This window comes from Acanthopagrus latus, chromosome 2, assembly GCF_904848185.1.
Source record: "Acanthopagrus latus isolate v.2019 chromosome 2, fAcaLat1.1, whole genome shotgun sequence".
Lineage (NCBI taxonomy): Eukaryota > Metazoa > Chordata > Actinopteri > Spariformes > Sparidae > Acanthopagrus > Acanthopagrus latus.
The window spans coordinates 9,593,746-9,607,103 of NC_051040.1; the positions used below are offsets into that span (position 1 = coordinate 9,593,746).

At 39.6% G+C, this 13,358-nt stretch overlaps 2 protein-coding genes across 3 annotated transcripts; one reads left to right on the forward strand and one right to left on the reverse strand.

Moving 5' to 3' along the window:
* Positions 1-3,864: 3,864 nt before the first annotated feature.
* paf1 (PAF1 homolog, Paf1/RNA polymerase II complex component) lies at positions 3,865-9,108 on the forward strand. Of its 2 annotated transcripts, XM_037078254.1 has the most exons (15): positions 3,865-3,923; positions 4,045-4,113; positions 5,465-5,497; positions 5,631-5,723; positions 5,807-5,928; positions 6,042-6,108; positions 6,193-6,294; positions 6,390-6,495; positions 6,652-6,720; positions 6,938-7,041; positions 7,127-7,243; positions 7,356-7,484; positions 7,711-7,816; positions 8,097-8,181; positions 8,288-9,108. In XM_037078254.1, exons 2-15 carry the CDS (start codon positions 4,067-4,069, stop codon positions 8,719-8,721), a joined length of 1,614 nt encoding a protein of 537 aa, XP_036934149.1. In that variant the 5' UTR covers positions 3,865-3,923; positions 4,045-4,066; the 3' UTR covers positions 8,722-9,108. The 2 variants fall into 2 exon arrangements, with proteins under 2 accessions (XP_036934149.1, XP_036934139.1); XM_037078244.1 differs by having other exon boundaries at positions 3,865-4,113.
* Positions 9,109-9,223: 115 nt separating this feature from the next.
* Positions 9,224-12,655, reverse strand: gmfg (glia maturation factor, gamma). The gene is made up of 8 exons (XM_037078266.1): positions 12,602-12,655; positions 12,350-12,505; positions 11,803-11,899; positions 11,601-11,650; positions 11,469-11,518; positions 11,280-11,362; positions 10,610-10,683; positions 9,224-9,492 (listed from the first exon to the last, which is right to left on the reverse strand). The coding sequence occupies exons 1-8, from the start codon at positions 12,638-12,640 to the stop codon at positions 9,421-9,423; spliced, it is 621 nt and encodes a 206-aa protein (XP_036934161.1). The 5' UTR covers positions 12,641-12,655; the 3' UTR covers positions 9,224-9,420.
* Positions 12,656-13,358: the final 703 nt, after the last annotated feature.

A 13,358-nucleotide genomic window follows, 5' to 3' on the forward strand; every position in this document is an offset into this window, starting at 1 on the left:
TAAGTTAACCCATCTAGGAGTTGTTGTTTTCCCGGTCGTCGACAATTAAGCTATATTTTCGTTCGCTGAAATGTTTGGACTCAGATATGCTAACTTTACTTAAAGTGGGAGATTAGCCACGGCATAGGCAACATAAGTGTTGTCAGTGTGGTTTGTAATCTTGGTGGTATTGCTCAAATACAAGGTAAACTAACAAGATAGCCTTTTTAGTTTTGAATCTGCACTATTTTTAGGCATCGATTTAACCTGTGTTTCTGGGGGAGACAATTTGCAGGTGTGCCGTCAGCCATGGCGACGGGCTTAGACAGCTCAAATGAAATCAGGAAACCAACATAGGACTATATGTCAGTATGTTATGTGGGTGGGACAGTGTGAGAGAGGATGGTGCATCAGAGCCAAAGGAGCACTTTTTAAATATTTGATTTAATCGGTAATCTGACAGTAAAATCACCAATACTGATAATTGGAAAAATTGTGAATATTGGCCCGAAAATCGTCCAAGGCTGATAATTGGTCTACCCTTTTACAATATGTCCTTTTTTAAATGTATATTTGTGTAGAAAAAGTTGTTGGATATCTTGCAAAGGAGAGAAATGAAGTGTTGAACACCATCCAAGTGAATTTGTTCATAGAAACCCCCAGTTATTAATCTGATATTGAACAACATGACTTGAAAAGCACAAGACATTAAACTGATATCATCTATTTAAATGAAATAGCAGAGCATTTTCTGTTATCATCCAACCCTGATTTAACTTAATAGCATAACTATTTCCATAAGGCATCACTTATTTGTGCTGTGTCTGGTGTCCTTGCAGAGCTCCAGGATGTTGTGTGAAGTCCTGCTTTCGTCACTATGGTTCCTGTTTGTTATCTTCTGGGTCGAGACAATAAGCATTTGGCTGTTTCTGTCCATGTTCTACCAGGACAGGGCATTTTACCACTGGGGAGATGGGTAAGGGATGTGTTTGTGTGGTCAACTTCTTTATGTCTATCATATATTCATACTAGGTTGTTCATCAGGCCCAATAACAGTAACTCTGTTTTTTCTGCCACCACTTCTTTGTCAACTGACTTGGAACTAGAGGGAGAGAAGAGAAGCTAGAATGACATGTGTTCAAAGTTAATGCAAGTCTCCATCCTCTTGATAGGACCCAAACATAGACCTTTAAGAGTCCTCAAGCCACTCGGGAACCAATGGATGGAAAAACACTTAGGACCTAATGGGGGATGCCCATAATGGAATCAGTGTTGTGTGTGTGTACTCAGCTCATGGGGTAGTGAGCATGATTTTCTTTTAATGGAACCATTCTTTTGATGTTGCAGAGTATTTGCAGATGATCCCGGGCAGATGATATACATGTTAAGCAGGTAAGAAAGTTTTGTTTTTTTTTGTTTTTTTTTTACCCTGATCGATTTAGTTTATAACAATATGAATCATGAGCCATGAATTTCAGTTCAAGGTGTAATCTCTTGTCACTCTCCAGAGTTGATGCCCAAATGCAGCCAGAGATGCAGACCTGAGATGAGACAAGACCAAGAACTCCGCTCGAAGGACTCTGAACAGAGGGCTGTTGCAGTTAAATAATGTGAAATGAAGAGCAGCGGCTGTTTCTCCTTTGCACTGACTGCTTCGCACACTGCTGTGATTAGTCCTTGTTAACATTAAGCAAATGTAGGCCCATTCTTAATAGTAGGTGGTTGAGAGTTACCGCATGTGTGAAGGTACAACTAAGACGTGGAGGGAGGTCCTCAAGAATTGATGTGTATCACATCTACCAAACTAACATTTCTATTTTTCACTTTTAAGACTTTTGAGGGAGCTGCATGAAAGTGCTTGGTTCGCAAACGATTTTGAGTTCAGCGCAAATCATTTGTTTAAACTCAATTTTGAGACTTTTATTGAGATGGTGTTTGGATCATACTGCCATTCTATGCAACCAATGTTGTTTTTGTCTCCAGCTATATTTGTATTTTCAGTGTCAGATTGCAGTAAATCTGTTTTAAGTTAAGCGTACGAATGTTATTAACAGTTATCAAATGTGTGTTTGATGCCACAACCTTTAACAAGGAGCTAGTTTTGAATATCAGGTGATGGAGTCGTGTGCATGGGTTTAGTCTGAACAGAATAGATAAATCATTTAAATAAATGTAATTTGATTTTTAGATATTTAAATAATAAATGTGGGAATTTATAATTTGACCATAGAGTTTTTATTTGTCATATGAAAAACCATCACCTACAGTGGGTAAACCAGCAACAGTATCATCCATTGATAAAAGGATGCTGGGCAAGAGATGTAGTCGGTGTAAGCCTGATCAATGGGATCACCGACTACTGTGGCAAACCCCCTGCAAGGTTTCAAAGTTATTTGTTAGGAAAAGAAGATTTGCACTTTAAAAAAAAAATACAGATCTATACTTCTATTTATATTTAACAAATTAAATATGAGCAGAAGTGTTGCCAGGTGTCTGGCAAGAAATAAAGTACCAGTAAGTAGTTTAAGAGTAGGGAAAAGGGATTTGTACTAACTGTTAAAAACTAATCATATACATTTGTATTATATACAGTATTGTTTACAGTATGAATTAGGAAGTAACACGAACTCACAAATATTTATTTTTTGCATAACTGAATATACAAGCTGGTCTCAGAGGAAAATAAGATCTCCAGATCACTGTGTGAAGCTAGAAAGGTGGCAGGGTCCACCACATATAAACAAAGTAAAACAGTATGAAATTGTGTTGGCCTTGAAGGTCAGTTTGTTTATCAAAGAGTTTGTTTATTTAGGCATAAATAACAGTAAATGAAGATCTTTCTCTTCCGATTTCAAATGTCTTCCACAAATCTACACAGTGCACCTTTAACAAAGGAAGGAAAAACTACATTTTCTTAAATTTTGAGATTTCTTCTTGTAGATGACAGCTGAAATAGCCCCCCTATAAGATGACAAGACCATCAGTGGCCCCAATCTTATTAGAATCTGTGACCCCTGGTGTAGACGCTGCTCGGCCTGGTTCCATTCGCTGGCTTGTCTGGCTCTGGTTCTGGTGCCCATTCCACCAGCACTCTTGCCAGCGGTTGCTGCTCCAGACCTAAAAACCTCCCATTCCCCACCATAACGTTTCATGTAATATGATCCAGTTTCATGGACATGGCACTTCTTGCTGAAGACCGTATCTGCTCACTTGAGTTACATAGTGCAATAACAGGCATTGAGGCCCTGAGTGAGAATGACATGCACCACTTGCGCTATTACAAGTCTGTATTTTAAGGCAAAATAGTCACATAATGTCACTTTTAAGTACTTGTATTTCATCCACTGACTAGAAATTCTCCACATCTTGTGAACTTTATCTGCAAATGGATTTTTTTCTCCAGTTGTCATGTTTCTCTGTCATTAACAAGCTGGTTATTACACGACTGAACTGGAAACGCTCCATCTGCTGATGAGGATCACAAGATTGGACTGTAAATGGATCTTGTGTTAAGAATTCTGTGTGAAGGGGAAAAAAAGGAGCAATGTTGTGTATGAGTGTTTGTGTGGAGTGTAGGTTAGTCATGCTGTCAAAGCAATATGTCAATGTCACATCCACTAAATGTAATAAAAAGTGAAATTACACTTTTAAGATATCGATCTCTTTACAAGCCTGTGAGATTTCTGGTCTGCCAGACATTTTGTATTCCCTCTCCATTCCTGTCAATTAAAAGTCTTACTTTTGAACAAAACCAGCAGATAGTTTGGTCTTCTTTTATAAACTGGCAATCTAAATGATAAAAAAAATAAACTAAAGTATTTTAAAATTTTTGTTGACTGCACTTCACATGCCAGGGCAGCAGGGGGCGCTCACAATATAGCAACGCCTCCTGTGAGCTGTGGATGTCCAAATGCTACCAGGTCGTGATCTTATCCTGCCGGGAGGTAAACATAAAATGCAGTTTAGACTTTATAGTTGTGTGTAGTTTTACCTAGGCTTATAAGTTTATCGTCATCGTGCGTGTTTTTGTTGATCATTTGTGCGATCAACGAACTTTGCTTTCAGTTGTGAGCCGTTTTTCGTAAACATGGCTCCAACGATTCAGACACAAGCTCAACGAGAAGACGGCCACAGGTAAAGTAACAGCGCTTTTACAAGTTTATTAACACATGTGGTTGTGTACACGGGACATTTCATGTTAACAATAATATTATCTAAGTCTTACGCGACGGCCGTCAACATTACTTTACCCGAATAAGCTAACTTGTCATCTGTGTTCAGCGTTAGCTAACAATGCTACTTAGCTAGCGAGATACACCAACAAACGAGCTCAAACGTCAAGTTAACCCATGCTAACCTGCATGCTAAGCTAACTTAATATTGACATCTTATTTGCGTCAATAGACTTACTTAGATAAGCATGTCATATCTACCCAGTGAATCGCTGTAACTTAGAGGCTAATCAAATCGCTAACATGCTCAACATTGTGTACGCTAGCCGAGGCTAACTAGTCGGGAAGCTAGCTAACGTAGTCGTATGATGGCAGAAGAGGTACTTGGCTTTGCGTTAACGTTCACCGGCAAAGCTTTCAGGTTTTATTAGAGAATGTTTGTAACGAATAAAACAACATTTTAAATTGGTTCCTGGCTATGTGTTGCCCCTCTTAAACCAAGATGAGATAATGAAAAGCATTACCTTAATGCATTTTTACATGGTAAAATTTGTGTTTCCCACTTGATTAGGCATCAAGGCTGATCGCAATACGGTGAAGTCCAAGTGCAATATTCAGATCGCTGTAGCTTTAATTTATTATCAAAAGTGTAAATGTGGGACAAAACAGCCTTATAAAAAAGCACTGTAATGCTGCAGAGATGCCACGTCATACAGATGTTGTTCTCCAGATGTAAGATAACGTGTGTGTATGGCACAAACCACAACAAATGTCACATCATCATGATATAAACCAGAGCTCTACTGATACTTGATCTTTGTGGCAGATGCAATACCAATATTGGGAAGTGGAAAACTCTGATATTGACATGGCGATATACACACATTTTTTGAAAACATCCCTCAAATGTGTTCAGGCTCCAGTTTTAATAGTATTTTCAGGGAAAATAAAGATTGCGATGTACAAATGGTCATTCCCACTAGTTGTGACTCATATCACAAGCATAATATCCATCAAAATAATAGTAATATTATTTGATTGTTCTGCCCTAATTATGGGGGTTGAATTCACTGATTATATGTAGAGCAGGTGCAGTTGTCTCAAAACTGAAGAAATAAGAGGTTTCCCCAGTGATTCTCTGTGAACAAAATGTAAACATCAATCTGTCCAGCCGAGCGTAACGTCAGAGAAGATTTAAAGAGAGCAGTGGGTGTTGCAGGAGTCGGCATGTCCCTTGAATATTTATGTCACACTCTTGCATAAGTTCATGAGCAATGATAACAAATCAAACAAATGTCTGTCTTCCCCTCCAGTCGACCGTCCTCACATCGAACTGTTCCAGAGAGGTAAGAGATTTTCTGCTGTCAAGTATTTATTGTTAATCTGTAACCTGGAGTGTGCCTCATTTAAAAAGAAGCAGTAATGGATGCAACTGCTTACTCAAACCGTGTATGTCCTGTATGTTTGTGTCTGTGACAGGTCGGGGGTGGTCTGTCGAGTGAAGTACTGCAACAGCCTGCCTGACATCCCTTTTGACCCCAAATTCATCACATATCCATTCGATCAGCACAGGTAAACATCCGACATCTCCATCTGTGGAGTACGCGCTGATGAACATGAGCACAGGTTGACATTTGCTTTTTCTGTTGCTGCAGGTTCGTACAGTATAAAGCCACTTCTCTAGAGAAGCAACACAAGCATGAGCTCCTAACTGAGCCGGACCTCGGGGTCACCATTGACCTCATCAACCCCGACACCTACCGCATAGACCCAAATAGTGAGTCTCCAGTTGTTACATGTTATTCATCTGTCTGTTTGATTTTTTTTATCAGAGCCAATCCTGCTTTATCAAATATCTGTGCTGACTGAATCAAACCATTACATTTTCAGTACTGTTGGATCCCGCTGATGAAAAACTGTTGGAAGAGGACATCCAGGCTCCATCCAGCTCAAAGAGGTACGGCTGCTAGATGGGCAGCTTTATGTTGTCGTAGATTCACGTAGAGATCTTTTCTTTTAACATTTTCATTTTCCCTTTCAGGTCACAGCAGCACGCCAAAGTGGTCCCGTGGATGAGAAAGACAGAATATATTTCTACAGAGTTTAACAGATACGGTGTATCCAATGAGAAAGTGGAGGTCAAGTAAGTTGGCTACCGTAAAAGTGTTCACTTTGGAAGTGTCTGATTTTTTTGTGAGTGTGTTTTGTGTGTATAACCGAGACATGTCTTGTGTTTAGGATCGGTGTGTCTGTCAAACAGCAGTTTACAGAAGAAGAAATCTACAAGGACAGAGACAGCCAGATCTCTGCTATTGAGAAGACGTTTGAGGATGCACAGAAGTCGGTGAGTGTGGATCACTCGGCAACCTAAATACTTGTTCCTTTTATATTTCAAACTATTCGAAGAGAAAAATGGGTAGTACTTTGAACATTACTCTTCATTATGTTCCATGGGTTTGCAACTCAAATTTGGGTTAACGTGTTGTTGTTTCTTTTTCAGATTACGCAGCACTACAGTAAACCCAGAGTTACTCCTGTGGAGGTACTGCCTGTGTTCCCTGACTTCAAGGTGAGCTATAACTTCATTATGAATATTGACTTTTGGAGTCACAGTGGTTGATCTGAAATTACCTGCCACGGGCACTGTTGCAGAATTGCAGGTGAGGGAGAAGATGTGACCAGCTTCACAGGAAAAAAAACTGCTAGTTGCAGTTGCTTTTTTTTATGACAGTCCAGCACTTTATGGATTAGGATAATCATATTTAGTACCCTTTCTCTTTCTCCAGATGTGGATCAACCCATGCGCTCAGGTCATCTTCGACTCTGATCCTGCACCTAAAGACTTCTCAGGACCTGCCGGAGTGGAGATGATGTCTCAGGCCATGATCAGGTATCTAAAAAAAGTCTCTTGTGTGGACGTGTGCTTCAGCTGTCACATATTTGCATAGATACTGATTTGTATTTCTTCAACACAGAGGTATGATGGATGAGGAAGGAAATCAGTTTGTGGCCTACTTCTTGCCACATGAAGAAACACTTCGCAAGCGCAAGAGAGACTGCGATGAAGGGATGGATTACATGCCGGAAGATCTGTAAGTGAAATTATTCGAATGGAAAAATTGTGGATCTTTTTGCCGCATTTAGGTATCACCTTGTTACTTTGCTTTGCTCCTTTTGAGTTGTATTTTATGTTTCGTGTTTCAGGTATGACTACAAGATCGCAAGAGAGTACAACTGGAACGTCAAGAACAAAGCCAGCAAGGGTTACGAGGAGAACTACTTCTTTATCTTTAGAGATGGAGATGGTGTTTACTACAATGAGCTTGAGACAAGGTAAGACATCGAACAGACACACGGCTTATCTATTGTTGGACTTCAACATGAAAAAGGGACATCATCTGCTGTGTTTTACATCATGTGTAGATTGTTATGCTTTAGAAAATTCGTTGACACCTGGCAATGTACAGAACAAGCAGCCCTACCACCATGATATATATATGGGGCTTCAACTGGAAACTGTAAGACCTTGTCCTCTGACAGCCTTTCTTCTGTTCTGCAGGGTGCGTCTCAGCAAGAGGAGAGCCAAGGCCGGAGCACAGTCGACCACAAACGCTGTGCTGGTGTGTAAGCACAGAGATATGAACGAGAAGGAACTTGAAGCCCAGGTGAGTGTACATGAACACGGTTCTTTTAGGTATATGTACCACTAATTGGACAGTTGGAAGGAGAACCTTCAATCAATATTCATGACTGAAATGTCATTATCAACTAGAGGAAAAAGTTCTCTTCAATTTTTTAAAGCACAGAAGTTTAGGAAAACATGGCTATCATAGATTAAAGATGTAACATGGATTAAATTCAGTTGGCTCTTCAGCCAGATGTACAGGTAGCCTTTCATCACTTGTAATGTTCTTTTGATTGATTCTCTTTTATTGTGGTTTTCAGGAAGCCCGTAAAGCGCAGCTGGAGAACCATGAGCCAGAGGATGAAGAGGAGGACATGGACCTGGATAAGGACTTGCAGGACTCTGGTCAGTTTTCTATTATTCTCTACGACTGAAATTGTCATCACTTAATTTGTACTTTTTTAAAATCAGTTCGTATTTCTGTCTGTAATGTTTGAATTGTTTCCTCCAGGTGATGACAAGGAGAAGGGCAGCGGCAGCGAGGCAGAGAACTCCGGTAGTGAATCCGAGAGAGAAGATGAAGAGCGGGAACAAAGGCCAGAAGAAGACGACGACGACGATGAGGTCGGAGAGAAGCGGAGGAGGAAGCCGAGTGGCAGTGGAAGTGAGAGCGGTGAGGACAGGACCAGAGAGCTGCGAGACGAGGAAGAGATTTTCGGAAGCGACGACGACAGCGACGACGACAACGAGGCCAAGAACTCAGGCCGGAGCAGCGGGGAGGACGGCAGCGGGAGCGAGGATGAAGGAGGGAACAGAGGGGGCAGCAGGAGTCGCAGCGCCTCTCCAGCACGCAGTGACCGCAGCAGTGAGCACTCGGAGAGAGCTCAGAGTGGGAGTGGAAGCGAGAGAGGCTCAGATTCCAGTGATGCCAGTGATAGTGAATAAGAACTGTGGTCTGGACAGCCAGGCGATGGCGACCTGTCTTATCTGTGTGTTCAGCTCCAAATGCGGCAGTGTTACCCTGTCGCTGAGCCTGATCTTAGCTCAGTCTGGGGCTGTAGTGTCTTGATGATTACAAATATCAAATGAAATGTTTGTGTGCGAGATGCTCATTGGTTTTGGACTGTGGACATCTCTCCTCAATCCAGTTTTTAGCTGTAGATTTAAATTGCAAACCAGTAGCTATTTGTACACCATTCCTCTGTTTTTGTCTGTCAAATATTCAGTAAAGGATCATGTAAAAATGTCTTTACTCTTTCAGCCTGTTGATGAGGATGTCATGTGTTACAGCTTTGAAATGGATAATAAATTCAGGTGACATTTTGTAAGAAACTCAGTGGTCAACGTTGTTATTTTTCCCTCTGTAACTGATTCAAAGAACCTCCAGGCAATCCCATGAATTCGGCTTATTTTATAGTTATCCCAAGAAGTACAGGACAATCTGTGCTCCCTTTTTAAAAATGATTTAATGTTTGATTTATACAGTTACAGCGCACTAATATGGGATCATTATATCTGAAGTGATGGATTTCAAACAGTAAATCATTTAACAGCAGTAACATGCACAACCATTGGACAATGAAAATCTGACTCTGATTCACAAAGGTAAGGACTGATGATATTGAGGGGATGGGAGATGCATATTTAGCGGAAAAAACCCAGCTTTTTCTTCAGCCATTCCTCTGTCAATTCCTCAGTGTTTCTTGTTTCAAAGACCTCAAAAGGGTAAAACAGAGAAAGTCACACTTAAAAACTGATCAACATGACATGAAACCTTAAAGGTGCACTTTTCTTCATGCCTAAAGAACTAAAAATCTCTTTGTTTTCATGACTGAATTCTCTGAATAAATAACTGACCTGAAATGACACAATTTAAGACTGTTATACTTTGTTTATATGTGTCAGGTCCTGCCACCTTCTCTGAGGGAAGCTTGTTAATTCAGTCATGGAAAAGAAACATTTTTCTCAGTTTCTATCTTTACCTCATTAATATTGTACAAATTAAAGTTTACATTTCGTCTATAAAATTGAGTAATGCCCCTTTAAACATGGTCAGAGAGATTAATTCATACATACTCATTTTTCACACACCTTTAAACTAAAATATGTATACATTTTTATAAATGTGTTTTTTTTTTCGTTGTAAAAAACATGATTGGTGATGATGAAAGACAACTGGTTGCTCTGTTTAAAATAGTATAGGCTAAAATGGCGCCAGGTGCTTGTGGAAGACAGGAGAAAAGGCAATCCTGCCACTCGAAAAGGAAAATATCAAAAAGGCTTTATTGTAGTGGCTCAAATCATTAAAAGTGCAATAATAAAAAAGACCAACATGTTTCAACCAGTAGGTCTGTGCTTCAGAAAAAACATAACTATGTGGCCCCACCTTCACAGTAGCCACAGCCAATAGGAGGCATCCACATGACCCAGTTACTGACATACTAGATGAAACAAATACATTAAAGTTATGAAACAATGAAATAACAAGAGATGAAGTAACACAAAGTGTTTAGATGCTTACAACACTTGACAAATGACTTCTTTTTAAAACAAACAAACAAAAAAAAACATGTTGTAAGCATTTACACCTTTTGTGTCATCTCATCTCATGTTATTTCACTGCGTCACATATGGTGTTGATTGGAGCCCTGATGAAGACCTGTTAGTTGAAACATGTTGGCTGTTTTTAATGATTTAGCCAAAAATAAACTTTCTAACATTTCCTTCCTCAAATTTTGTTATTTTCTTTTTTGAATGGCCTGGATTGCTTGTATTAATTAAATAACATTCATCATTTCTCGACATCTATTGATTAGAATTGTGAGATATTTACCTTTGTGAGCTCTGCAGTCTTGACCAGTTCATTTTTGCTGCCGGCGTACATCATCTGCTGTTCTGTTTTACATCCTGTTAAAAGGAAATAGACATTTCTTGCAAGAAGTTCTATAATTTGAACAGTCATACATCAACAACCTCATTCCTGTATTAGATTTTAAAGGTCCAGTGTGTAGGATTTAGTGGCAGCTAGGGGTGAGGTAACAGATTGCAGTCAACTGATAACATAATCTCACCTTTATGTGAAGTGGCTGCTTAAAATGCGAAAGAAATTCTCTACAGTCTGTGTTTGCCTGTCCGTTCTTGGCCACTGTGGAATCCCGGTTTCCTCTTGAAACAGGACCGACTCTCTGTCATATCACTACTGTAAAGGCAGCTATGTGTGCACAGCATTTCAGTCCAAGACAAATTTCGTTTTGGGAACAATAAAGTATATGCTATGCTATCCTATCCTATCGTTTCATATCGTATTGTTTTTATCGTATCATTTTATATCGTGCCATGTCTGATAGTATCGTATCGCATTGTATCGTAAAGTAATATAAGTTTCATACGCTAATGAAAACATTACCAATATCAAATTGCATATCCCCATAAATCCTACACAGTGGACTTTTGATGTTTAATGAGAAATTATACTTTTGATTTAAGATACTATAGCTACTTACCATTTGGACTGGAGTATATGAAACACAGAGGGTAAGAAACCCTCCCATCATCATGGACATATTTGTAGCTGTAGACAACGAATGTGCTCTACTGTCAAGGAAGTCCAGCTTTGTTCACAGATCACAGACCAACAGAGAATTTAAATAATATATTAAGGATTTCTGTATTTTGTTATTCAGTCAGGATATCTGGGTTGCCGCTCTGGAAGTTCCTCTCGCAATGTATCCATTGAAATGTCCTGAAAGAAAAGTTGAATTTGAGTGACTTGTGATGACGAATGATCCAAAAATAAACAATAAAAAACAAATAAATAAACTTGCCTCATATTCCTCCTCAAGGATAACAAGTTGTTTCTTCTGGTCTATTTTCACTGAGAAATATCATGATTACTTAGGCTTTTTTGTTCCCATTTCATGTTTGTTGATGATATTTGTACAGGATTTGAATTTGTGTTGATGAAGTTACAACTGTGTCGGAGTGAAGACATGCAAGAAACAAACATCATTCGCGGGGAATACTTACTCACTATGGCAGCATTGGTGGTCTCTTTTCGAAATCTAAACTGTTTCAGCTTAGCAATCAGGCTTTCTTCCACCTCACACACAACCAGAGAGCTCGACTGCAAAATGGCATTTACAAACAAACAAACAAACAAACAAAAACACTTAAATTGTGTCAACCAAGAAATAGTAAAATCTCTCCTGGTGATCCTGTGCTTCTGATAAAAGTTATGTGGATTGGTCTATGGGCCAGAAATAGACACAAAGAAAAGGAGTTTGAGACGTCTGCACGATCTGTTCAGATGTGGAGGTCTCTATCCACCTTGCATGGATGCATTAAACATTCATGACACTATTCTGACATATTGAGGGCAGGAAATGTTTTTCGCTGCAACATGCAAGAAAGCAGTTTCCTGTGTGAAAGAGCGTGGGGGATGGTTGATTTATGTCGCAATGGCAGAGCAAAAAATATATTTACACAAATGCGCTGTGAATGACAGGTCATCGTATCTAGAAGATTTCAACGGAAAAGCAATAATATTTCAAGCAATTGCATCAGTTTCACCTACCATTCTCAAAGGATCTTTTTCGGTCTCTCTGTCTTCAGGGTGAAACGCCCGTGTTGAAACCTGCCTGACAGCTAGGCTCAGACTGTCAGGATCCTTAAGATGGCAAGGGGAGGGCAGGAACACAGCCAGAGCATGTATAAGTTCTGCTTCCTGTTTCTAACATATAATAACGATTCTTCAGTCCTACCATCACTGAGTGCATACGTAACGGATCAAAGGAAAATATATGCATACAAAACCAATGATTCTCACTATGTCAGAATAGGTTGTGTTCAACTTTGATGCATCCATACTGTTTGAAGTAAAAGGAAGAACAGTTTTACAGCATGTTGTCTGGTGTGATCAGGGTTACTTTCATTTCCCATTACCAAACATGGACTTCAAACAGAAACTCAAAGAGCTTGAAAAAAGGTCCTCTGAACTTTTAAAAACTAACAATACCACAAGAGAATGACGCTGAAAAGAAAAAAATAAAAGTGTAGGAACACATGCAATGAAATGTAGGTGTGTAGATTCAAATTATTAAAGTGGATCGTGTGATGAAGATTGAAAAGATGAATATGTTTGATTGTTGCAGGTATGAGCTACGTGTTGGATTTTGGATCACTTCCCTGCATGCTTCAACCTGAATGACAGATAGATGTTCCTCCAGGTGGTGGTACTGAGCCTGGAAAAGTCAACTGGGGGGGGGGCGCAGTTTTGTCTTCCTGGTAAATACCTTACATACCATTACATAAGGAGCGGTTGGTACACTAGTTTCTGCTGGTGGACACTTTAGGCAAGTTCTAACACCTCAATCAGTGAGATGTCAGGCAGGTCCTTTGTCATTTACTACAGTGAGTGCTGTGGTGTGTTTTGCTACTAAAAGCTGAAAGCAAACACCTGATTCACGGGCTGATTGTGGCCAGAAGACATTATGCTTTATGCTTTCAGTCCACTTAAACTACGTACTGCAGCAGTTTTTCCTTCTGCTGTTTAGTATTGATTAACACTCAACAACATCCTCTGT

Excerpts from the sequence above, each read along its gene's own strand:
- paf1 (XM_037078244.1), top strand. The coding sequence starts at position 4,067 with ATGGCTCCAACGATTCAGACACAAGCTCAACGAGAAGACGGCCACAG. Across the intron at positions 5,724-5,806 it reads TATCCATTCGATCAGCACAG|GTTCGTACAGTATAAAGCCA; the intron begins GTAAACATCCGA and ends CTGTTGCTGCAG. Across the intron at positions 6,109-6,192 it reads GCTCCATCCAGCTCAAAGAG|GTCACAGCAGCACGCCAAAG; the intron begins GTACGGCTGCTA and ends TTTCCCTTTCAG.
- gmfg (XM_037078266.1), bottom strand. The coding sequence starts at position 12,640 with ATGGATGCATCAAAGTTGAACACAACCTATTCTGACATA. Across the intron at positions 11,900-12,349 it reads AAAAAGATCCTTTGAGAATG|TCGAGCTCTCTGGTTGTGTG; the intron begins GTAGGTGAAACT and ends GCCATTTTGCAG. Across the intron at positions 11,519-11,600 it reads TCCTTGAGGAGGAATATGAG|GACATTTCAATGGATACATT; the intron begins GCAAGTTTATTT and ends CTTTTCTTTCAG.